The 24304-nt window shown below is 49.1% G+C and overlaps 1 protein-coding gene across 1 annotated transcript in view; it reads right to left on the bottom strand.

Annotated features, from left to right (window-relative positions):
* Nucleotides 1–24304, bottom strand: part of DYSF (dysferlin) — a 178004-nt gene that overhangs the window by 55054 nt on the left and 98646 nt on the right. Inside the window, 7 exon segments of the mRNA XM_087965743.1 lie at nt 1303–1365; nt 3951–4024; nt 5428–5593; nt 6621–6782; nt 8407–8508; nt 15139–15165; nt 20593–20622. Coding sequence (XP_087821869.1) covers nt 1303–1365; nt 3951–4024; nt 5428–5593; nt 6621–6782; nt 8407–8508; nt 15139–15165; nt 20593–20622 — 624 coding nt within the window.

The following is a 24304-nucleotide window of genomic DNA, read 5'->3' as shown; positions in this document are numbered from 1 at the left end:
TGGTCTAATCCTGTAAGGAAAGCAGGAAGGAAACGTTCTGGTGTTGCTTACAGAAACTGCCTCTCCGTTAACCCTTATTACATTCTTGGCAGGACTAGACTTCCTGACTCAGGAATGTTTCTGGAGTTTTTTTTTCCCCTTTGCTGGTACTTTGCTTGTGTGGAGTGACCATTCAAAGTTACAATGGCACTGAAAAAAGCGACTTGTGACCATTTTTCACCCTTACGACTGTTGCAGCATTCCCCACAGTCATGAGAGGCCAGGCGAGGAGATGCGTGCCTCGATGTGAGCGATATTGACTTGGCCACGCCCAGCCAACAACATGACCACCAAGCCACGCCCACCAACTAAGCCACGCCCACAGAACCAGTTTTTAAATTTTTTGAATCCCACCCCTGCTTAGCTAGGGGCTTTCCCAAACCCCTGCAAACCGCCCCTGTGCCCTGATCCTAAACGTTTCAACCTAAATTCTCCCCCCGTGGCAGCTGTCGGCCTTCCTCTGCCACCCGCAGCTGGCAGCTCTGCTTTTGCTCTGCAAAACCCCTTGGCAAACAAAAAACAAAAAACCAGACTCGGTTCCCAGCTGAGCATCCGTTCCAGACCTTCCTCCCCTGTCAGCAGCTCCTTCAGGAGTGAGCTTGATTGTGTTTAATGGCATTTGTGCTAGAATCCCACACACACAAAAGCCGTGACCGAGGTCACTGCCGACTGGGGAGTTTCCGGTCTTCCAAACGAACGGCTTGCAAGTTTGCTGCTGGGTGTCGGCGACTATTTAATTCGGCTAAATGGAAACCGTGTAGCCATAGCTGTACCTCTCCCAAATAACCTTCCTTTGTTATCCTCTGGATGTTAAGGAAAAGTACTCTCTGACCCAGAGTTGCAACCGATCCACAGGTGATATTCAGCAGGTTCTGATCAGTTCTGGAGAACCGGCAGCGGAAATTTCGAATAGTTTGGAGAACCAGAAAATCCTACCTCTGACTGGCCTTGCCAACCCCATCTCTTCTCTGCCTCCCATTGAGTCCCAGCTGATCGGCTGGGTCTCCTTTGGTTGCCCTGCACAGGAGAAGGGAGCTGGAAAGCAGGTTAGTGGGGAGGGGAGGGAAGGGGGATTTTGCAGTATCCTTCCCCTGCCACGCCCACCACACCCACAGAACCGGTAGTAAAATAATTGAATCCCACCACTGAACTGATCCTTAGAAACATCTAAACTGGGACACCCAGTTATGCCTTTCTGGGGAGGCCAAAGTCAAGCAAACATATCAGATAATTGGGGGGGTTGAGGTAGGAAGCCATACATACATGGAGATGGGGTCGAGCGGTTTGCGTGTTAATTAAAGCCGGGCTGGTCATGCCATCCGCAAGCTACAAATTAAAATGTTTGATTAGCGAAGGGTTAGACAAATAGTCGAAAATACAATCACAAAAGCGAAAGGTTTTCGTACAGAAAACAAATGCCATCTCGTTTCTCCTCTAACAGCATCAAAGAAAGCTCTCCAGCATTTCAACAGCTAGAAATTCATATCCAGCTGCAGGAGGTCAAACGTACAGGGATTTTAAAAAAAATATATTGTTATCTAACAAGGATGGCCAAAGCACCAGAAGGTCAGGACAAGAAACAATGGTTGGAAACTGATCAAGGAGAGAAGCAACCTGGAATTAAGGAGGAATTTCCTAACAGTGAGGACAATTAACCAGTGGAACAGCCTGCCACCAGAAGTGGTGGGTGCCACATCACTGGAGGCTTTTAAGAAGAGACTGGACAACCATTTGTCTGAAATGGTATAGGTTCTCCTGCTTGAGCAAAGGGGCTGGACTAGAAGACCTCCAAGGTCCCTTCCAGCTTTAAGGTAAAGGCAAAGATTCCCCTCACACATACATGCTCATCTCTGTTACAAAGCCGAAGAAGAAGAACCAGCGCTGTCCGAAGTTGTCTCCGTGGTCATGTGGCCGGCATGACCAAAGCCTTCAAAGGCGCACGGAACGCTGTTCCCTTCCCACCAAAGTGGTCCCTATTTTTCTACTTGCATTTTTTTAATGTGCTTTCAAACTGTTAGGTTGGCAGAAGCTGGGACAAGTCCCGGGAGCTCACTCCATGACGGGGCGCTAGGGATTCGAACCGCCGAACTGCCGACCTTTCTGATCAACAAGCTCAGCATCTTAGCCCCTGAGCCACCATATCCCTTCCAGCTCTCTTCTATTTCTAAACCTTCTTCCATGCTACCCCCGATGGCAAAAGGTGCCAGGTGGCCCCTTAGGAGAAACCCAAAGGCACACCAGAAAGGCCCCGAAAGACATCCGGGAGAAACCTTGACTCATCCCTGGCAATTGATGGACCCACCACCTATAGCAGAATTTCTGCAACCGAGCGGTCTCTCCGGCTACCGCGTGACACTCTGGTCACGCCGGCTGGAAAATTTGGGGAGTTGCAATTGAGAAATTCCTGCAGGCAAAAGGAGAGGCTGAATGGAGGTCACAGGAAACCGAGGATGCAAAATGAAGGATGATCAACCGGGGACATCCTGTGTAACAGAAGCTCTCAAGGATCTCCATGTGCAACCACGGGCTTTGACTGAGATCAGATTTAGGGCCGCCTGTTGCCAAGACAAACAACAGGCAGGATTATCCCATTACAGCCTCCAAACTCGCTCAATTATCCAATTATTATAATGATCAATTATTACGTTGACTGAACGGTCCCACCTCAAGAATGCTCACGAAAGGGCTCCTCTTCGGCTCGAGGGGAAGTATCAGGTGGACGGGAGCATTGATTTCTACATATTTTAGTCAGCAGGGAGCGGGTCCTGCAGAGTTTGCAGATGACACGAAAACTGGGGAAGGGGAGTTTGGGGGTGGGGAGGGGGTTGGCTAATACTTTAGAGCCAAACGGGAAAGTCGGAGAAAGCAAGAAAAAGCAGGAGCACCCGGGCTGAAATAGAATCAGAATAGAACAGACTAAACAGAGTTGGAAGGGACCTTGGAGGTCTTCTAGCCCAACCCCCTGCTTAGGCAGGAAACCCTACACCACTTCAGACAAATGGCTGTCCAATCTCTTCTTAAAAACACCCAGTGTTGCAGCATCCACAACTTCTGGAGGCAACGTTGTTCCACTGATTCATTGTTTCTCACTGTTAGGAAATGTCTCCTTAATTCTAGGTTGCTTCTCTCCTTGGTTAGTTTCCACCCATTGCTTCTTGGAGAATGAATTAGATTAACAGAGTTGGAAGGGACCTTGTAGGTCATCTAGTCCAACACACACACACACACACACACACACACACACACACACACGCCGCCTAAGCAGGAGACCCTACACCATTTCTGGCAGTCCTTCTTGGAAGTCTCAAGTGATGACTCCAAGTTCGGTGGAGTCTGTCCTACACAGATGTGCATAACAGAAGAACAGAGTTGGAAAGAACCTCAAAGGTCTTCTAGTCCAGCCTCCTGCTCAAGCAGGAGACCCTAAACCATTTCAGATAAGTGGCTGTCTTGTCTATTCTTAAAATCCTCCAGTGATGGAGCACCCAGAACTTCTGTTCCACTGATAAATTGTCCTCATTGTCAGGAAATGTCTCCTTAATTCTAGGTTGCTTCTCTCCTTGATTAGTTTCCATCCATTGTTTTTCATCTTGCCTTCGGGTGCTTTGGAAAATAGATGGACCCCCTCTTCTTTGGGGCACCCCTTAAATATGGGAAGACTGCCATCATGTCCCCCACCCCTTCATTAAACTACACATGCCCAATTTCTACATCTCAAGACTCTTTTCCTCATTGACCTCAGCAGCTGTCAAATCAGCACCTGCTTGTACCATCAACAAGATGCAGCCCCAACTAGCCTCAACGGAGTTCTCCCCACAGGTAGTTCCACAACAAACCCATGTTAGCCTTGAAGGCTGTTCCTTGATGCTGTTTTTCCATATGACCTTCTTCTAGCACCTGAGCTGTCTTACCTGGACCGAGATGAGAGGTTCTTTGTCATCAATGTCAATCAGAACATCGTCTTTTGGGGTCAGGCTCATGTCATCTGTAACAAATGAAGGGGAAGAAACACAGCTTCAGTTTTTGGGAGTTGACTGTTCTTGCTTTCATCGATGTGTCTTTCAAACCATCCCTGTCACTCAACAGCTGCTTAAGCAGTCTTCCAAAGAAGTCTTTCAGACCAAAAAGATGGAAAAGGGACAACTTTGGACACTGTGATTTAGACACATTGTCTGGGAAGATTCAAGATATATTAAAGTATCAAGCAGGCCACATGATGGATCTTCTCCAATCCATCATTGTTCTGGGTGTTGTATTCAATAACATCTGGAGAAGAAGGACAGACACCATAAAACCAACCCCGAACCAACAAACTCACAGATAGGCGTCCATGGGTAGTCAGACCTTCAGCAAATCACCATAGTCAAGAGACTTTAGTGGACCATAAATCAAACTTTCAGATGATACTCAAGAACAGGTATCTCCAAACTTGGCCACTTTGAGACCTCTGGACTTCAAGTTCCAAAATTCCTCAGCTAACTTGTCTACTTTAAGACTTGTGGACTTCCAACTCCAGGAATTCCCCAGCAAGCTCTGGGAGTTGGAAGTCTACAAGTCTTAAAGTATCCAAGTTGGCTGGGGAATTCTGGAACTTGAAGTCCACAGGTCTCTGTGATGACGGGCATGGCACAAAGGCAACACAGTCAGATAATCAGGAGGAGTCCCTCTATTATCTCCAACTTTGTTCCCAATGTCCTGGTTACCTTCTGGCTGGAGAAAAACTCTCCTAGGAATAGCCTTTGGCTGCAAAGAATCAAGTCCAAAACGTGGTCAACAAAAACTGTAACTATAAGTCCAATCAAGGCAAAATGAGGTAATTAGTCCGGCAGGGCAAGAGAAGGAATTCCGGACGTGAAGGAGTGGCAGTCATTCAATCCAGGGAGGATGCCAGAAATGCAGATAACCGCAGCCAACACAAGATAAACTCACGTTTGTTCCCAGCAGCCACTGCACTCAGCATGCATCTCTTTTAAACCCTCATTCCCAGGTGTGGCTAATGAAGGGAATCAGGGTTTTCTCCTCCCCCGTAAACCATGCAACCCATGTTGCTCCCTTCTTCGTTCCTCCCTGCACGCCCTAGGATGAAGAAGCGGTGGGCCTGGTTCTTCCTCTGAACTCCCTCTCCCTTGTTCTATCTCTCCCCTGCTCTGCCCAGCCGGACTTTGCCCTTTCCCAGTTTCCTCCACAGCCAACGGAGCCACACTCCCACTCCCTGTCAGCTATTCAGCTTCCTCCTCAGACTCAGACTCCGACAGGGGCATGACAGGTCTCAAAGTGACCAAGTCACTCAAGAACGAGGCTTCCTTTGCTAATATCACATGTCATTTATTGGTCCCAGGAAAGCCACCCACTTTTAGGATCACCCAAAGATCTTCCACCCCTCCTGACCTGCGTGGGTTTCAGGAAATACCGCGTCTTCTTTGTAGGGGTCACAGAGGAATGTTTCCAGGGATCGGATGGTGCACTGGCCCACCACAGGTTTGCGGCCAAAGGGTCTGTTGTCAATGACTTTGATGATGATGGGAGGACAGTAGAGGTCTTCCCTTGGCAGGCGCTGGGAGAAGAACCGGCCCAGTTGGCACCCCGGGGCAGAGAGAGAGAGGGAGAGAAGAGGGGGCAATATTTATTCAATATATTTGAAGGCAGCAAGAATTGCATATGCACAACAGTGGAAAAATGAGGAACCACCCATTAGAAGAAGATGTCATTAAAAAAATACTAGATTTAGCAGAAATGGATAGGTTGACATTAAAGATGAAAGATAAAGAAGATACAAAATACTTTCAAACATGGGACTTATTTTATCAATGGCTGGACAATAGAAGTAAAAATTAGAAATTGGAAAAATACTATTATGTATGTCTTAGGTTTAATATATTATTATTACATTATATACTATTATGTAAGCAAATTAACCCAGACAATAATATTTTTGTTAGGGATAGTACCAGAAAAATAGAATAAGGGGAATTTGTATTTAATATTGCATGGTTTGATGGCAGCAAGAATTGTATATGCACAGTATTGGAAAAATGATGAAACACCAAGAGAAGATGTCATTTAAAAAATATTAGATTGCACAGAAATGAATAGGCTGACATTAAAGATAAAAGAAAAGGAAGATACAGAATATCTTCAAACATGGGATTTGTTCTATAAATGGTTGGATAATAGAGGTAGAAATTAGGAGCTAGAAAAACATGATTATGTAAGCAAATTGACCGAGACAATATATTGTTCACAAAGCACTTATGCATGTTAAATGAAAATGTACAAATAAACAATTGAAAAGGAGGAGTATGAGTATGAGAAGAAGAAGAAGAAGAAGAAGAAGAAGAAAGAAGAAGAAGAAGAAGAAGAAGAAGAAGAAGAAGAAGAAGAAGAAGAAGAAGAAGAAGAAGAAGGGAAGAAGAAGAAGAAAGAAGAAGAAGAAGAAGAAAGAAGAAGAAGAAAGAAGAAGAAGAAGAAGAAGAAGAAGAAGAAGAAAGAAGAAGAAGAAGAAGAAGAAGAAGAAGAAGAAAGAAGAAAAGAGAGAGTAATTCTCATACGAGACAAGAGATTGCAGAAGGAAGCTGCCTCACCACTTCCATGAAGAGGACGGAGATGTCAAAGTTGGGGTTCTTCTTCAGGTTCTTGATCACAGTTGACTGGACCATCTGCCCACCACACTCCACCAGAAGACTGGGAGAAGTCACACTGGCCAACTGGTAACTCTTCAGGTTTCGAAGACCCCAGGCCAATATCTGCTCCCAAAAAGTAAGAGAGAAACCAACCATCTACCAAGAACCGAAACTGACCATTGAAGAACCAACACAATGTTGATGTGGACATCTCAGCTAGAGCTAGATTGTGTTGGGTGTGGGTTGTGGGTGGAGGCACAGGATATTTCTGTTTTCCAGAGAGGAGGAGGAAGTTGTCACTTAACAACTGTTGCAAGACAGATAGTAAAACCAGGAATGATCACATGGTGACCCACTTAAAGAATGCCACAATTTATGACCATAATGCTGGGCTCATTATCGTGGTATCTTGAGGACAACCTACATAGGATTATCACATCGGATGGTGTCATTTTAATCCTAAAGCAAACATTTTATTATATATGTTTTTTGATCCATTAAGGGTCTGATTGGTAAGAGGGGGTGCAAAATGACTAGACAAAATAAATACTTCATTTTCAGAATGGCACCTTCCCGGCTTTTACAAAAATGGGCAATTCTAAGTTAGCTAAAATGTTTAAAAATATGTCTAGCAAATGTTGGAACTGTAACCATAAAACAGGCACACATCACCATATGTGGTGGACCTGTGTTAAAGCAAAAAAAAAAAAGAGGGGGGGAAATACACAAGCAGTTAGAAAAGATGATAGGAAAACATGCAGATTTTAAACCTGAACTTTTTCTATCAGCTATAGCACCAGAAATATATAGCAAAATATATATCTAACATTGCATGAATTAACAGCAGCGAGGATTATATTTCCACAATATTGGAAACATGAAGAACCACCATGAGACCAAGAGATAATTAGGAAGATACTGGATTGTACAGAAATGGACAGACTCACATTGAAGATTAAACAGAAAGAAAGTGTCATGCCCCTGGTGGAGACGGACTCTGAGGGAGAGGAGGAACAGCCAACAGGGAGTGGAAGTGAGGCTCCGGAGGTTGTGGAGGAGGCTGGGGAAGGGCAGAGGCCGGCTGAGCAGTCAGAGGAGGACCCAGGCCCATCCCTTCTCCATCCTAGGGCATGCAGGGAGGAGAGGATAAGGGAGAGACGTGGTCTCCTCGGGAGGAGAGGGCCTTGATCCTCTTCATGGGCTGCAGGTGTGACAACTGAATAAGAGTTTGGACCTGCGTCCTGGCAAATGCTGGAAACAAAGCGTGTAAATATCTCTAGTTTATAGTTCCTCTCTGAGTTTGGCGTCCTTCCCAGTGTGTGTTATTTGTAGACATCCTCCAGCCCTTATCTTGCCCGGTTTGTGTTGCTTTTTTTCCTCCTTCGTGTAACTGTGTGGGAGTTTTTTTCATCATTCGGAGCTTGGAAGCAAACCGAAGGGAATAAAAGGGGCTTCACCTGTTTTCTGTGACTATGTTTGTTTTGTATCCCACCCTGAGTCATCACAGAAAGATACAGGATATTATCAAATATGGAACTTATTCCACCAGGGGTTGGAAAAAAAAGGGGTGGAGATTAAGAATGTAATCTGTACTGCTAAGCAAATAAAATAACCCAGACAAGACGATGGTTAAGCACTAACAAAATGTAAACAATAGAAAATTAATAAACCTTTTTTGTTTTAAAGGGCAGTTCTCTTCCCAAAACCTTTTGAGAGATGGTCAAGTCACAATGTCTTCTGCACTCACCTCGATGGCCGTACGCTGGAGAACTGGCTTAATTCCTTGAGGGACCATGTAGATGTTGGGTTCCCTCTGAGGTGGAGGGTAAGGCAGGTCTGAATCTGCAGACTGGGAAGAGACATAAATTGGGTCAGTGGGTCTCTTTTAGGTGGTAAGAGAAACAGAAATCCATCCTGCTGATTCTCCCAACCAACCCAGAATTAAGGAGAAATTTCCTGACAGTGATGAGGCTGCCAAGCCCTGTTGTGGCGATAAACGCAGGTAGTCCTTGACTTACAACAGTTCGCTTAGTGATCATTCAAAGTCACAACGGCACTGAAAAAAAGGGACGTATGGCAGCTTTCACACTTACAACCATTGCAGCATCCCACGTGGCAACTGACTCATATTTATGACAGTGGCGGCCAGAAAGGTCGTTAAAAAGGGGCAAAATTCACTTAACAAATGTCTCCGTGGCCATTTTTCACACTTACGACCACGGCAGCCTCTCTGGGGTCAGGGGATCAAAACTGACTCATATTTACGACGGTCGTAGTATTTTGGGGGGGAGGGGATGTCACGCGATCCCCCTTTCGTGACCTTCTGATGAGCAGAATCCATGAGGGAAGCTGGATCCGCTTAACAACGGAGCAGCTGCATGGATCCGCTTAATGACGGTGGCGAGAAAAGTCATGCAACGGGGTAAAAAAAAAACCCTGAACCGCAGAAATCCAGGGCTCCACATAAGTGGCCGTAAGTTGAGGATGAACTGTATAAAATCCACGGCGGTGGCCTCGTGCCATCGGCGGCCAAATTAGGGTGCCCTCCCCCAGCACCCCAAATTCCTGAACTTTCTTGCCAACTCACCTTGCCAACTCACCTTAGCTGCCTGCAGCACCACCCAGCCGTCCCTCCCCTCGTGGCCCACATGTTCCCGGCGAGCGAAAAATCCCCAGGCTTCCCCATAAACCCAATCTCGTGGGGAGGTGAGGGGGGGCAAGGTGGGGGGGGTGGGTGGGAGGTTTAGCCTCCAAAGGAAAGGAAAACCCTTAAGGCAGGGGGAGAAGAAGAAGAAAAAAACAAAAACCAAAGGCAGCTCTTAAACCAGGGGCAGTTGGAAGCAATTTCGGCTGCCGTCACTTTTTCCAGCCAAAAAGAATTATTGCATTAAATTAAGGAGGCGTATACATTTCAAACATTGGATCGGGCCGTATTTATTTATAGATTCCCGTCGATGTATATTTAATAAGGGCTACAGGGAGGCGGGCAGGGTGGGAGCCAGCCAATGCGGGGCGGAGGGGGGGGGAAAGAGAGGAGGGGGGAGGCGAGGCTGATTTTCCCTGGCACTTGCCAGGAGCTGCCTAAAACAGAACGTCTCCTTGTTGCAGGATAGCGTTGCCAACTCCGCTTTGGGCAAAATTGGAGGGCCTGCCCCCTCCCGTCCCTCTCCCCGCCCCTGAATGCAGCCCCCCCCCCCACCAGCACCGCTTTGAAGATTGAAGGGAAGTATTGAGTGACAGCCAAAAGGGTCACCCCCACCCCTTAAGATCTCCGTCCAAATTTGCTGCATCCCCCCCACAAAGCCAGACGAAGACCCTTGCCCTCCCGGCCCTTGTCCACCTCTGCTGCACCCTGGCATGGCCACTGGGCGCTCTGGGAGTTGTAGTCCACCATGCTTAGAGGGCGGTGGGTCAGTCCTTCCTCCCCCGCTCCCCCACCCCATCTCTGGAAGAAGCCCCAATGAGCAGGGGAATCATCCATCAGAGAAGAGGAGGTGTCATGCCCCTGGTGGAGACTGACTCTGAGGGAGAGGAGGAACAGCCGACAGGGAGTGGAAGTGGGGCTCCAGAGGTGGTGGAGGAGGCTGGGGAAGGGCAGAGGCCGGCTGGGCAGCCAGAGGAGGACCCAGGCCCATCCCTTCTCCATCCTAGGGCACGCAGGGAGGAGAGGATAAGGGAGAGACTTGGTCTTCTCGGGAGGAGAGGGCCTTGATCCTCTTCATGGGCTGCAGGTGTGAGATGTGCATAAGAGCTTGGATCTGCGTGCTAACAGACGCTGGAGACAAATTAGTGTTTTATTCCTAAAGAAGGTTTATCTTGGTTGGCGTTCTTCTAATGGACTGTCCCTGATTATCTTCCTGAAGTTAGCAATTATCTATCCTGGTCTGTCATGGAACTGACAGGGAAGGGAAGAGGAAGAGGAAGAGGAAGAGGAAGAGGAAGGAAGGGAAGGGAAGGGAAGGGAAGGAAGAGAAGAGAAGAGAAGAGAAGAGAAGAGAAGAGAAGAGAAGAGAAGAGAAGAGAAGAGAAGAGAAGAGAAGAAGAGATGAGGAAGAAAGGGAAGAGAAGAGAAGGTGGAAGGGAAGAGAAGAGAAGAGTGAGAAGAGAAGAGAAGAGAAGAGAAGAGAAGAGAAGAGAAGAAAGAAGAGAAGAGAAGGTGGAAGAAGGAAGAGAAGAGAAGAGAAGAGAAGAGAAGAGAAGAGAAGAGAAGAGAAGAGAAGAGAAGGTGGAAGGGAAGAGAAGAGAAGAGAAGAGAAGAGAAGAGGGAAAGAGGAAGAAAGGGAAGAGAAGAGAAGAAGAAGAGAAGAGAAGAGAAGAGAAGAGAAGAGAAGAGAAGAGAAGAGAAGAGAAGAGAAGAGAAGAGAAGAGAAGAGAAGAGAAGAGAAGAGATGAGGAAGAAAGGGAAGAGAAGAGAAGCTGGAAGGAAGAGAAGAGAAGAGAAGAGAAGAGAAGAGAAGAGAAGAGAAGAGAAGAGAAGAGGAAGAGAAGGGAAGGTGGAAGGAACCTTGGCCATCTTCTTGTCCAGCCAGTCAGTATTGCTTGACCCTCCCTGGCAGACTCTCCCTTTGTATTTATATGGCTGACTGGAGAATTCTGGGAGTTGAAGTCCACGCCCCTTAAAATTGCCAAGCTTGGGAACCCCTCCAATAGAGGCTTAACAAAAAGATGTGGCTTTGTGTTCTGACCCAGCTGAATTCCCCGAGAACAAAAGCAAAGATAAACTCAAAAACTGAAACGTTCACTGCTTTACTCTGCAAATACCTCTTTGTAGTTTAACAGACGGCTTGCAGCTAAGTAGTCCAATTAGAAAAACCTTCAAATAAATTAGTCTGTTATCATCACACTTGACCCTTTGAACTCTTTTTGCCTCCTGCAAAGGCAAAATCCCGTTTGCAACCAGGCTTATATTCCCTAGAGGGAGGGGCCATTATATAGCCTCCTTACTCCCGGAGTCGTCTGTGCAGCTTCAGCTGTTCCCTCCTACGAATCATCCTGCGCTCACCTGCACAGGTTCTTCTGAAACCTCCTCCTCACTGCTGCCAGCCCACATCATCTCTGAAGGCAGCAGTCCACTCCCTGATGATCCCAGCCCCTCCTCCGACAAATATTCATTAACCTTAATGAGCAGGGAAGAGGTCATGCAAGGGATTAAGGCTCTGGTTTGCTTTGGGATGAAGGAGGGAGGCTGGGGAGAAGCAGGACCTGAGGACCTTTGAGAAGCAAGCAAGTAGGATCTTCCATGTGGCGTTGCTGCAGCACCCACCACCCTCTCCTGCTATCCAGGGCTCTGGTCTCCAAGGAGTGGCCCCTGCAGCTCTGGTCCACAGGGGGGCTCCAGAGATGCAACCCAGAGTAGGGATTGCCCAGGAGTAGAGGAAGGGAAGCGAGCAGGGATAAGGCTAAGTGGGTATGAGCAGCAACTGCCAAAAGAGCCAGCTCTCTGGCTAGGTTGGGGAGGCATTGACCATTTATTGGCCAATGCAGAAGCTGTGACTATAATCAGGGGTGGGATTCAGCCGGTTCGGGCCGGTTCGAAAGAACTGGATGTTAAATTTACAACTGGTTCACTGAACCGGTCATCAAACCGACCGGCTGGCCCTGCCCACTCCACTCCATCCCTCCCAGGAGCCTCCATGAGACCCATTTTGGATGCAGGCAGGGGTGGGTTTCTACCGGTTCTGTCCACCTCTGTAGAACTGGTAGCTCTGAAGAGCAGCAGACATAGAACCGGTTCTATGTCTGCTGATGTTTTCGCCCACCCACCCACCTGGGCTCTTACCTGACCTTTATTTCCTGATTTTTCAACTTCAGCTGCCATGTGAGGCACAGCTGCAGTTTAAAAAGCAGGAAAAAAGGGCTTTTTGAAAGGCTGCTTCTCTGCACGCAGCCCTGCTCAGCTGTCCAGGCACCAAAGCTGATGACGATTTACAGGCGTGTGCACAGCATGCAGGGAAGCACATCATAAATCACTGAACCTCATAAATCACCGAACCGGTAGTTAACCCTGTTGGATCCTACCCCTGGATGCAGCTAAGTGCAAGGTCTGTGCGGAGGATCTGGGAGAGGGAAAATGGCTCTCTCGGAAGTTCCAGAAGGCCAGAAATGGGCCTGTTTTTGGCCTCCGGAGCCCAGGGGAAGCTGTTTTCGCCCTCCCAGAGGCCCGAAGGAAGCCTCCGGACTCTGGGGAAGGCAAAAAATGGCCCTCCAGGTAGTTCTGGTAGGCCACGCCCACCCAACAACCGGGCAGAGAACCGGTTGTTGGGCTTTTTGTATCCCACCCCTGGCTGCAACCCAGAGTGGCAATTGCCCAGGAGAAGAGGAAGGGAAGCGAGCAGGGATAAGGCTAACTAGGCATGAGCAGCGACTGCCAAAAGAGCCAGCTCTCTGGCTAGGGTGGGGAGGGGGACACCCAATGTTTGTTGGCCAATGCACAATTTGTGAGTATAATGGGAAAGACCTGGAAACAGGGGAGCCCTGATGGATCAGAACAGGGGACACCCCAGCCATCAGACGGCTTTCAACGTTGGCCTTCTGTATTCATTACTCCATCAGTAGGAGGTTCAGGGGTAGCCCCACAACCTTGCTTGCACCCCAAAAGCTGAGGTGATAGCGGGTGGCTGAGGGAGGACCCTTTCCTAGGACCCCCAAACCCTCATCCTCCAAGAATTTGCCACCCAGGGGTTTTTGGCATGCTGTTCCAGCCCAAAAATGCTGCCCAGCGGAGAAGATGGGAGGGAAAGCAAGGGGGGAGGGGGGATTGTAAGCAAAGTGAAGAGATACCCATTGCAGAAGCCCCTCATGATAGAAGACAGGGGGGCACAGCTACAGCGCGGCAGTCCCAGGTGGCACCAGAAAAGCAGAAAAGGAAGCAGAAGAGAGAGAAATTGTGAGCTCAGACACACACAACAAGAGGGGTGGACAACTCACACTGCGATAGGGAGTGGGGAAGGAACCCAAAGGAAGCCACTTTCCCCCACCTCCATGTTCTGGGAGTGCTGGAGAAATTTCCACCAGTAGTCCTTGACTTACAATCATTTGTTTAGTGACCATTCGAAGTCACAACGGCACTGAAAAACGTGACTTATGACCAGTTTTTCACACTTACGACCTTTGCGGGATCCTCCTAGTCATGGGATCAAAATTCAGGTGCTTGGCCACTCACTGCAATATCCCGGGATCATGTGATTCCCCTTTGGTGACCTTCTGACAAGCAGAGTCAATGGGGAAGCCACTTTAACAACCGTGTTACCACGTCCACATTCTGGCCAGAGAGAACCGCTGGTTTGAAAGAGGGGTCGAAGAGACCCTCTGGGTTAAAACTGAGCAGCCCTCCCTCAACCAAGGATGGGGATACGACACTCCCCTCTCTCATCTCCTGTTCACAACACAGCACTTGAGGCAGTTCCAAGAAGGTTCCACAGCCGTTTGCACTATTCGGGGGACTCTGAGGGCACGGATGAACCTCCAAGTGACCTCAATGACTCTCAGAGAGAGGACTAACAACCAGAGGACTGCACAGAATGTAAATCCTTCCATCCTCCACCATTCAGTCAGAACTGGAGGAAGAGGGAGGAAGGAGGAAGGAGGGAGGGAGGGAGGAGGAGGAGGTGGTGGAGGATAGAAAGAGGAGGAGGAGGAGGAAGAAGACTGTGGGGTCCTTGGTGCTCCCTGGGCTTGGTGGTTTTCTTACAGATGTTTCATGACCCAGCTAGGGAACATCATCAGTGCTAGAAGGGAATGGGGTTTGCAGGGAGGAGGAGGAGGAGGAGGAGGAGGAGGAGGAGGAGGAGGAGGAGGAGGAGGAGGAGGAGGAGGAGGAGGAGGAGGTTTGTGGGGTCCTTCCTGCTCTCTGAGTGTGGTTCTTTTCTTGCAGACATTTCATTACCAAACTAGGTGACATCATTAGTGCTGGAAGGGAAGGGGGGTTTATGGAGAGAAAGGGAGAGGAGGAGAGAGGAGGAGGGAGGAGGAGGAGGAGGAGGAGGAGGAGGAGGAGGAGGAGGAGGAGGAGGGAGGAGGAGGAGGAGGAGGAGGAGGAGGAGGAGGAGGAGGAGGAGGAGGAGGAGGAGGACTGTAGGGTCCTTGGTGCTCTCTGAACTTGGTTGCTTTTCTTGCAGACATTTCATGACCCAACTAGGGAACTTCTTCAGTGCTAGGAGTGGGTGGAGTTTGGGAAGGGGAAAGGAGGAGGAAGAAGAAAAAGAGGTAGAGGAGTAGGAAAGGGACCGTGGGGTCCTTGGTGCTCTCTGAACTCAATTGTTTTCTTGCAAACATTTCATGACCCAACTAGGAAACATCATCAGGGCTAGAAGGGTGAGGGGTTTTCCCTCTGTTTATGTTTTGGGTTTAAGACGTTCCTTAAGTAAACTGCATTTTCTGAAAGACGTTCTGTGGAGGTCGGCCTCCTCCCCTCCCTTTCTTCCACCACAAACACCCCAGGGACCAGGGGACGCAACCCCTTCTCACCCAAGGCACTCACCTCATCCAAAACAGACGCCAGTTCGGTCTGTAGGGTGTCCCCATTCGTCCCAGGGGAGAGAAGGCAGGGCAGGGGCAGGCAGCATCCATGGAGAGAACAAACAGACAGAAATGCCACATTTTCAAAGCAAGTTCACATCACTAGAATGCGCATCTCCAGCAGTGAAATCAATCGGTGAAGAAATACACAGAAGGAAGCCATTGGTGAAATATTGTACAGATTTTTTCAGATGGATCCAGAGCCGGTTTTTCCCTCAATCTTGGCTGCTTGAAGATGGGGTAGACTTCAACTCCCAGAATTCCCCAGCCAGCCATGGTTTCAAGCAGCCAAGTTTGAGAACCACTAGCCTAGCCAACAAGGCTCAAAGGTGGCGCTGAATTTTGAAAGCAAAAGCCCTGGAAGAGCAGAGGTAGGATTCAGCCGGTTCCAACCGGTTCTCAAGAACCGGTAGTGCAAATTTTGAGTAGTTCGGAGAACCAGCAAATACCTCCTCTGACTGGCCCCACCAACCCCATCTATTCTCTGCCTCCTGAATCCCAGCTGATCGGCTGGGTCTTCTTTGGTTGCCCTGCACAGGAGAACGGAGCTGGAAAGTAGGTTAGTAGGGTGGGGAGGGAAGGGGGATTTTGCAGTAACCTTCCCTACCTCGCTCACCAAGCCACGCCCACAGAACCAGTAGTAAAAAAATATGAATCCCATCACTGGGGAAGAGGTTGACCATTGGGAACCATTGTACTTAACTGCCCCTGCTCCATATCGCCAGAACAATCTATAGCAGGGGTCCCCAACCTCTGGGCCCCAGACCGGTACCGGTCCGTGGATCATTTTGTAACGGGCCGCCTACTTTGCTTGGGCGCCGCCATCTTGTTTCGACAGGGCTTGAGAAAGTGCTTCCGGGTGAGCTTGTCGGTTGTCGGTTGGAAAGCGGCGTTTGGGTGCTGAAGGAATCCTCGCGCCTTAGTTTCATTGAAGGGGGTGGTGGCTTCGAACGAAGAGCCGACCCGATGGCAGTGGAGTCTCGCGTTACTCAGGAGGAGATTAAGAAAGAGCCCGAAAAGCCCATCGACCGTGAGAAGGTACAAAGGAGGAGTTGAAGCTGGCGGGGAGAAGCGGGGCACGGCTGGCTGGCCGGTCGCTCGGCTCGCCTTGCCTTGGTCGTCCGTGCTGATGCCGGTACCGGTCCGTGGATCATTTTGTACCGGGCCGCAAAGAATGAATAATCGTGAAACTGGTCCCTGGTACAAAAAAGGTTGGGGACCACTGATCTATAGGGCCATGAAAGAGTCACTAAAGACCCACACGAGCTGAGCAACGTTCTTCCTGAGACTTTGACTGGGTTCTTCATGTAGTTTTCTCCACGACAAAATAGAAATGACGGCCGTTGTCATCGCATCAGGGCTGGGCTCCTACGGGTTCACCCGGGTTCGAGAGAAGCCCGAACTAATGTTATGGCCAAGTCAGAGAACCTCCAAATCCCACCCCTAGCTGGCCCCTCCCACCCTGCCCTGCCCTGCTCCTCCCACCCCACTTCACCCCTCCCAGTCCGCCCTCCCCCCACCTCTCCTCACCCCTCCCAGGAGTCTCCACACAGTCCATTTTGGATGCGAGGTAAGTGCAGGGCCTGCACGGAGGTGCCCAGAGCCCAGGGGGGGCCGTTTTCACCCTCCAAGAGGTTTGAGGGAAGCTTCCGGAACCCAGGAAGGTGAAAACGCACCCCCCCCTGCAGTGGTGCAGGAGGCCAACTAGGCCACGCCCACAATGGCCATGCCCACCCAACAACAGGGCAGAGAACCTGTTGCTGAAATTTTTGAAGTCCGCCAGTGGTGGGTTTCAAAAAAAATTTACTACCAGTTATGTGGGCATGGCTTGGTGGGCAGGGGAAGGATGCTGCAAAATCCCCCTTCCCACCTCGCTCCAGAGGAAGGATACTGAAAAATCCCCCTTCCCTCCCCATCCCACTAACCTGCTTTCCAGCTCCCTTCTCCTGGGCAGGGCAACCAAAGGAGACCCAGCCGATCAGCTGGGACTCAATGGGAGGTGGAGAAGAGATGGGGTTGGCGGGGCCAGTCAGAGATGGGATTGGCCGGTTCTCCGAACTACTCCAAATTTCCGCTACTGGTTCTCCAGAACTGGTCAGAACCGGCTAAATACCCCTTCTGAAGCCCACCCCTGCACCTGATAGTGTGCTTTTTAAACTTTCCAGTCTAGCTTCTAGCTCTGGGACTTTCTAATGGTTTCTCTTCAAGGACAAACCTGGTCTAACTCTGTTTAGCTTGGTTGACATCAGGCAAAGTTGGCATAGAACCGTCTCTGCTGTGGTTTGGCTAGACAACCCGAAGACCTGGCCTATGGTCAGACTGAGGTACGGACCTAAAATCCTGGCAGTAAAATAAGTCTAACAGGAACCTTCAAAAGCTCCTTCTCTTCCTGGTGGGAGAACAAGTCCCAATTAGGGAGAGGAATTGGAGCATGTGGGTCCCATCCTCCACAGCCGCACCAAGACCCAGCCTTTGCTTTCCAACTGGACCCAGCTGTCCTTCCCATTGTGGGCATCGAGAAAGGGTGATGGGAAGCAAGTAACCAAAATGTGTGTTGTGACATCCGATTGGAAACTCTACATTAGCTTTTCTCAAACTTATCCATCGTTTAAAAATGTGTGGACTTCAATCCCCCAGAATTCTTCAGCCAGCCAAGCATGTTGGGGAATTCTAGGAGTTTGAGTTCACACATCTTAAAGTTGATCAAGGTTGAGAAACGGTGTTCCAAATTTCTCAACTTTTACAATGTGTGGACTTCAACTCCCAGAGTTCCCCAGGTAGCATGGCTGGCTGGCTGGGGAATTCTGGGAGCTGAAGTCATCTTAAGGTTGAGGAACAAGGTGAAGGTGCTTTAACTTTTTGTATACGGATGGCTTCATTGATGTTTGAAGGGCCTGCCCCAAAGAAGAGGGAGTCAAGCTTTTCTCCAAAGCCCCTGAAGGCAGGACAAGAAGCAACGGATGGAAATGAATCAAGGAGAGAAGCAACCTGGAATTAAGGAGGAATTAATTGAGAACAATTAATCCGTGGAACAACCTGCCACCGGAAGTTGCGGGTGCTCCATGACTGGAAGTTTTTTAAAGAAGAGATTGGATAACAAATTGTCTGAAGTAGTGTAGGGTATCCTGCCTAAGCAGGGGGTTGAGCTAGAAGACCTCCAAGGTCCCTTCCAACTCTGTTATATCACCATTTTGAGGAAAGCTCTGGATTCCACAGAGGTTCTTGCCTTCAACCACAATCCTATCCATCTCAGTAATGACCCAAAACAGAACATGCAGCTTCTATAGACACTCTGACGGTCTTACCTCAAAGCCTGGGACGTGATGGACAGCTGGCTGGAAAAAAAAACACACACACACACAACAAATAGCCAAGTTACCGCCTGACCCTGAAAGGAATGAGAAAACTCTGGCATGGTAAGAGTGGAAGCCCACACATCTTAAAGTCGGCATGGTTGAGAAATGGTGCTTGACACCCTTGTCAACTTTACACTTCTAAACACTCTGGCACTCTCAGTTGTAAGATGCGAGGACTTCAACTCCCAGAATTCCCCAGCCAGCGCTCCACACTTATCAAACATGTCAAGTTGCGAGATGGTCCAGGACAAAGTCTTGGATGCTTCAGAAATGCACAAATCCTGCCTCATGCAAGAAGAGTGGCTTAACATTCAACAAACCTGGAATGCTGCATCCAGTTTGGCTCACCACATTACCAAAAAAGAGAGAGAGAGAGAACTAGTATGATTAAAGGCCTGGAGACTAAAACATATGAAGATCAGTTGCAGAAATTGGGTTTGGCTAGTCTAGAGAAAAGAAGGACTAGGGGAGGGACATGATAAAAGTCCTCCAATATTTGAGGGCTGCGCCAAAGAAGACGGAGGTGAACTTATTTTCCAAAGCACCAGAGAGAAGGACAAGAAGCAAAGGATGGAAACCAATCAAGGACAGAAGCAATTTAGTTCTAAGGAAGAATTTCCTGACGTTGAGGACAATTAACCAGTAGAACAGCTTGCCACCAGAAGTTGTGGGTGCTTCAACATTGGTATAGGGCCCTGATGTTGAACCTATGGCACGTGAGCCACAGGCAAACACTTACCTCACTGCGCATGTGCACACCCCACAGCTGATTTTCAGCCTGTTTGAGGCCTTTCTCAGCCTCCCAGAGGCTTGAGGAAAGCCTTGGCAGGTTGGCAAAAAAAGGCCCGTTTCATCACTTCCTGTATTTCCGGAAATACCGGAAGTGATGAAACGGGCCCTGCAAAGCCTGCATTTTCCTCAAGCCTCTGGGAGGCCAAAAATCAGAGGCACAGTGCAGGTAAAGGGGTGGCGCGGAGGGGATTGCGTGCGCATGCGCAGGGGTGTAATGCATTGCCTTCTGGGTGCTGGCATGCGAGCAGTAGAAGCACATGCACAGTCTAACAGGAACCCCAAAAGATTAGCCACCACTGGTGTAGGGTCTCCTGCTTGAACAGTGGAGTTGGACTAGAGGACCTCCAAAACTCTATTCTGATTGATTGGTCCCAATTAGGAAGAGGAATTGGAGCATGTGGGTCCCATCCTCCACAGCCGCACCAAGACCCAGCCTTTGCTTTCCAACTGGACCCAGCTGTCCTTCCCATTGTGGGCATCGAGAAAGGGTGATGGGAAGCAAGTAACCAAAATGTGTGTTGTGACATCCGATTGGAAACTCTACATTAGCTTTTCTCAAACTTATCAATCGTTTAAAAATGTGTGGACTTTAATTCCCCAGAATTATTCAGCCAGCCAAGCATGTTGGGGAATTCTAGGAGTTTGAGTTCACACATCTTAAAGTTGATCAAGGTTGAGAAACGGTGTTCCAAATTTCTCAACTTTTACAATGTGTGGACTTCAACTCCCAGAGTTCCCCAGGTAGCATGGCTGGCTGGCTGGGGAATTCTGGGAGCTGAAGTCATCTTAAGGTTGAGGAACAAGGTGAAGGTGCTTTAACTTTTTGTATACGGATGGCTTCATTGATGTTTGAGGGTCTGCCCCAAAGAAGAGGGAGTCAAGCTTTTCTCCAAAGCCCCTGAAGGCAGGACAAGAAGCAACGGATGGAAATGAATCAAGGAGAGAAGCAACCTGGAATTAAGGAGGAATTAATTGAGAACAATTAATCCGTGGAACAACCTGCCACCGGAAGTTGCGGGTGCTCCATGACTGGAAGTTTTTTAAAGAAGAGATTGGATAACAAATTGTCTGAAGTAGTGTAGGGTATCCTGCCTAAGCAGGGGGTTGAGCTAGAAGACCTCCAAGGTCCCTTCCAACTCTGTTATATCACCATTTTGAGGAAAGCTCTGGATTCCACAGAGGTTCTTGCCTTCAACCACAATCCTATCCATCTCAGTAATGACCCAAAACAGAACATGCAGCTTCTATAGACACTCTGACGGTCTTACCTCAAAGCCTGGGACGTGATGGACAGCTGGCTGGAAAAAAAAAACACACACACACACAACAAATAGCCAAGTTACCGCCTGAACCTGAAAGGAATGAGAAAACTCTGGCATGGTAAGAGTGGAAGCCCACACATCTTAAAGTCGGCATGGTTGAGAAATGGTGCTTGACACCCTTGTCAACTTTACACTTCTAAACACTCTGGCACTTCTCAGTTGTAAGATGCGAGGACTTCAACTCCCAGAATTCCCCAGCCAGCGCTCCACACTTATCAAACATGTCAAGTTGCGAGATGGTCCAGGACAAAGTCTTGGATGCTTCACAAATCCTGCCTCATGCAAGAAGAGTGGCTTAACATTCAACAAACCTGGAATGCTGCATCCAGTTTGGCTCACCACATTACCAAAAAAAGAGAGAAACTAGTATGATTAAAGGCCTGGAGACTAAAACATATGAAGATCAGTTGCAGAAATTGGGTTTGGCTAGTCTAGAGAAAAGAAGGACTAGGGGAGGGACATGATAAAAGTCCTCCAATATTTGAGGGGCTGCGCCAAAGAAGACGGAGGTGAACTTATTTTCCAAAGCACCAGAGAGAAGGACAAGAAGCAAAGGATGGAAACCAATCAAGGACAGAAGCAATTTAGTTCTAAGGAAGAATTTCCTGACATTGAGGACAATTAACCAGTAGAACAGCTTGCCACCAGAAGTTGTGGGTGCTTCAACATTGGTATAGGGCCCTGATGTCGAACCTATGGCACGTGAGCCACAGGCAAACACTTACCTCACTGCGCATGTGCACACCCCACAGCTGATTTTCAGCCTGTTTGAGGCCTTTCTCAGCCACCCAGAGGCTTGAGGAAAGCCTTGGCAGGGCAAAAAAATAGGCCCGTTTCATCACTTCCTGTATTTCCGGAAATACCGGAAGTGATGAAACGGGCCCATTTTTCAGCCTGCAAAGCCTGCAGAAATTTTCCTCAAGCCTCTGGGAGGCCAAAAATCAGCTGGGAGGCACAGTGCAGGTAAAGGGGTGGCGCGGAGGGGATTGCGTGCGCATGCGCAGGGGTGTAGGGGGCGTATGCATTGCCTTCTGGGTGCTGGCATGCGAGCACGCAGAAGCACATGCACAATTTTTTTGTCACAGGAACCCCAAAAGATTAGCCACCACTGGTGTAGGGTCTCCTGCTTGAACAGTTGAAGAGTTGGACTAGAGGACCTCCAAGGTCCCTTCCAACTCTATTCTGATTGATTGATTGATTGAAATGACAAATCCTGCTTGCTCTCTTGTGCAAATTTCACTAGAAAACTGTTGCGTGTGAGAAAAGAGGCTCTCACGAGGAGCATTTCTGGGGCTGGTCACAGTTCCCAAGCCAAACCCCGAACTGCTTCGATTCTTTCAGATGCTGGCACCATTGTAGGTCACAGGTTTGTTCTTCAACCCCAGGCAACGCAGCCCTGGTTCTGCCGTGCTCCCCCCACCCCCATGGCTCTGTCGCTGGGATGTCAACATAAGCCCAGCCGCCAGCCGTTTCCTTCCAACTTCAAAAGCCAGACACCCGGCTGGCCCTTGCCAACATCAACCAGGCGGTGGGCCAACTGGCAGCTCCGACTCCTTTTTTTTTTTACTTTGCAAGGACTCCTCTACCTCGTGGCCTGTCCCTGGCCTACCCAACACAGAGACATGGTGAGATCTCCCTCCCTTGGCTGCTCCTTGGCAAGACCTTGACCATGCCAAGATGTTTGGCTCCAGTCCAACCCAGGTCTGTCCCAAACCAGGGGGGGAGAAAAGAGACCAGAAGAGGGGAAAGCAGGACCATTGGCTAAAAATGTCCGTCTCACACACACACACACACACACCCCATCACCTCCACTGCCTCTGGGCCTTCCGTCTTTCTGACAGAGGGGGAGACAGGAGATCAGAAGGAGGAATGACAAGGAATGGAACCAGGGGTCCTCCTGGGAGGGCATGTGGGAGTTTTGAGGCCAGGGGGCTGTCCTGACAAAAGGCAAATGCTTGCCCTAGGCACAAACCTTCTAAACATTTACAGGCCGATGCCAGCATCTCCCCTACTTTCTAAAGATTTCTGGGAAGTTCCATCTTGGGCTGTCTTGGGTTGGAATCTAGGGATTGCATGATGGGAGTTGGCCAGGAAATTACAAGGTGGTGGTGGAGGAGGAGGAGCAGGTATGTATGTTAAATGAAAATGTACAAATAAACTATTATAAAGACGGAGGAGGAGGAAGAGGAGGAGGAGGAGGAAGGAGGAGGAGGAGGAGGTATGTATGTTAAATGAAAATGTACAAACAAACTATTATAAAGAAGGAGGAGGAGGAGGAAGAGGAAGAGGAGGGGGAGGAAAAGACAAGGGGAAGGGGAAGGAGGAGGAGGAGGAGGAGCTGGAGGAGAATGGGGAGCTGGGGACGAGGAAGAGGAAGGAAGAGGAGGAGGAGAGGAAAAAGGAGGAGGAGGAGGACCTGGGGACAAGGGTGAAGAAGAAGATGAAGGAAGGAGGAAAAGAAGGAAAGGAGAGGAGGAGGAGGAGGAGGAGGAAAGAGAGGAGGGGAGGGAGGAGCTGGAGGGGGAGCTGGGAGAGGAAGAGGAAGGGAGAGGAGAGGAAAAGGAGGAGGAGGACCGGGAAGGTGAAGAGAGAGAAGGAGGAGGAGGAGGAGGAGGAGGAGGAGGAGGAGGAGAGGAAAGGGAAAAGGAAAGAGCAAACTACTTCTGATGCCCAGAAACAACAGAAATGAGCATCTCCACGAGGTCCCCAGTCCTCCGCCTGAGCCTTTTCTCTGCCACCTTCTGCCCTGGGCTCTCCCACTGGCTGGTGGCACTGGCTAAGCCCAGAAGCCCACAGAAGCCCCCTCCCAAGCCCTGCAGGGTGGCCCAAGCATCCCTCCTAAGTCCAAGAGCACCACCGTGTGGCCAGCGCCAGGCCTTGCATCCTTTCAAGACGGGCAACCAGAATTTGCAGCCAGAATTTCAGACGCTGCTGCCCCGTGCAAGTGCAGGAGCAGGAGGGCCTTTGCCCTCTGAGACCCCCCTGACTTAGAAATCTCTTTTGTAGGCATGGGGGTGTTAGCACCCTCGCCTTCACAGGCATGATTTTTAAATTATTTTACCCTGGTGGGCAATACAAGAACCACGCAGGCTACTGCGGGCTCTATTTTTATTTTTTAATTTGCATTAAAAATAGCTCTTGTTAGGATCTTATTGAAAATTATGTAATGAATTAGATTATTATTTTTAATATAATGATATAATATAAATTATAAACATTAGGGCTCATATGCAACCTGTTGCTTAAAGAGAACCAGTATCGTGCTCCTGTCGGAGTGGCTCCGTTGGCTGTGGAGGAAACTGGGGAAGGGCAAAGTCAGGCTGGGCGGAGCAGGGAAGAGGTAGAACAAGGGAGAGGGGGCTCAGATGAAGACTAAGGCCCACCCCCTCTTCATCCTAGGACATGCAGGGAAGAACGGAGAAGAGAGCAACGTGGGTTGCGTGGCTTACAGGGGAGGAAAGGGCCCTGATTCCCTTCACCAGGCACACCTGGGGAGGGAGTTTAAAGGAGAAGCAGATGGGAGAGGCGGTTGTCAGGTAACAAAAGTTGAGCTTATCTTGTGTTGGCTGCTGTTATCTGAGTTCCTGGCATCCTCCCAACTGGTTGGATTTATTGCCTTGTTAGTTCATTTCTGGAACTCCTTCTCTTGCCCTGCTGG

This window comes from Notechis scutatus, chromosome 4, assembly GCF_049901735.1.
Source record: "Notechis scutatus isolate UNSWTSFEM ecotype Mainland chromosome 4, rNotScu1.2, whole genome shotgun sequence".
In the NCBI taxonomy this organism is placed as follows: domain Eukaryota; kingdom Metazoa; phylum Chordata; class Lepidosauria; order Squamata; family Elapidae; genus Notechis; species Notechis scutatus.
The sequence above is the reverse complement of the archived record's forward strand: the minus strand, read 5'-3'. Positions and strand labels throughout refer to the sequence as shown.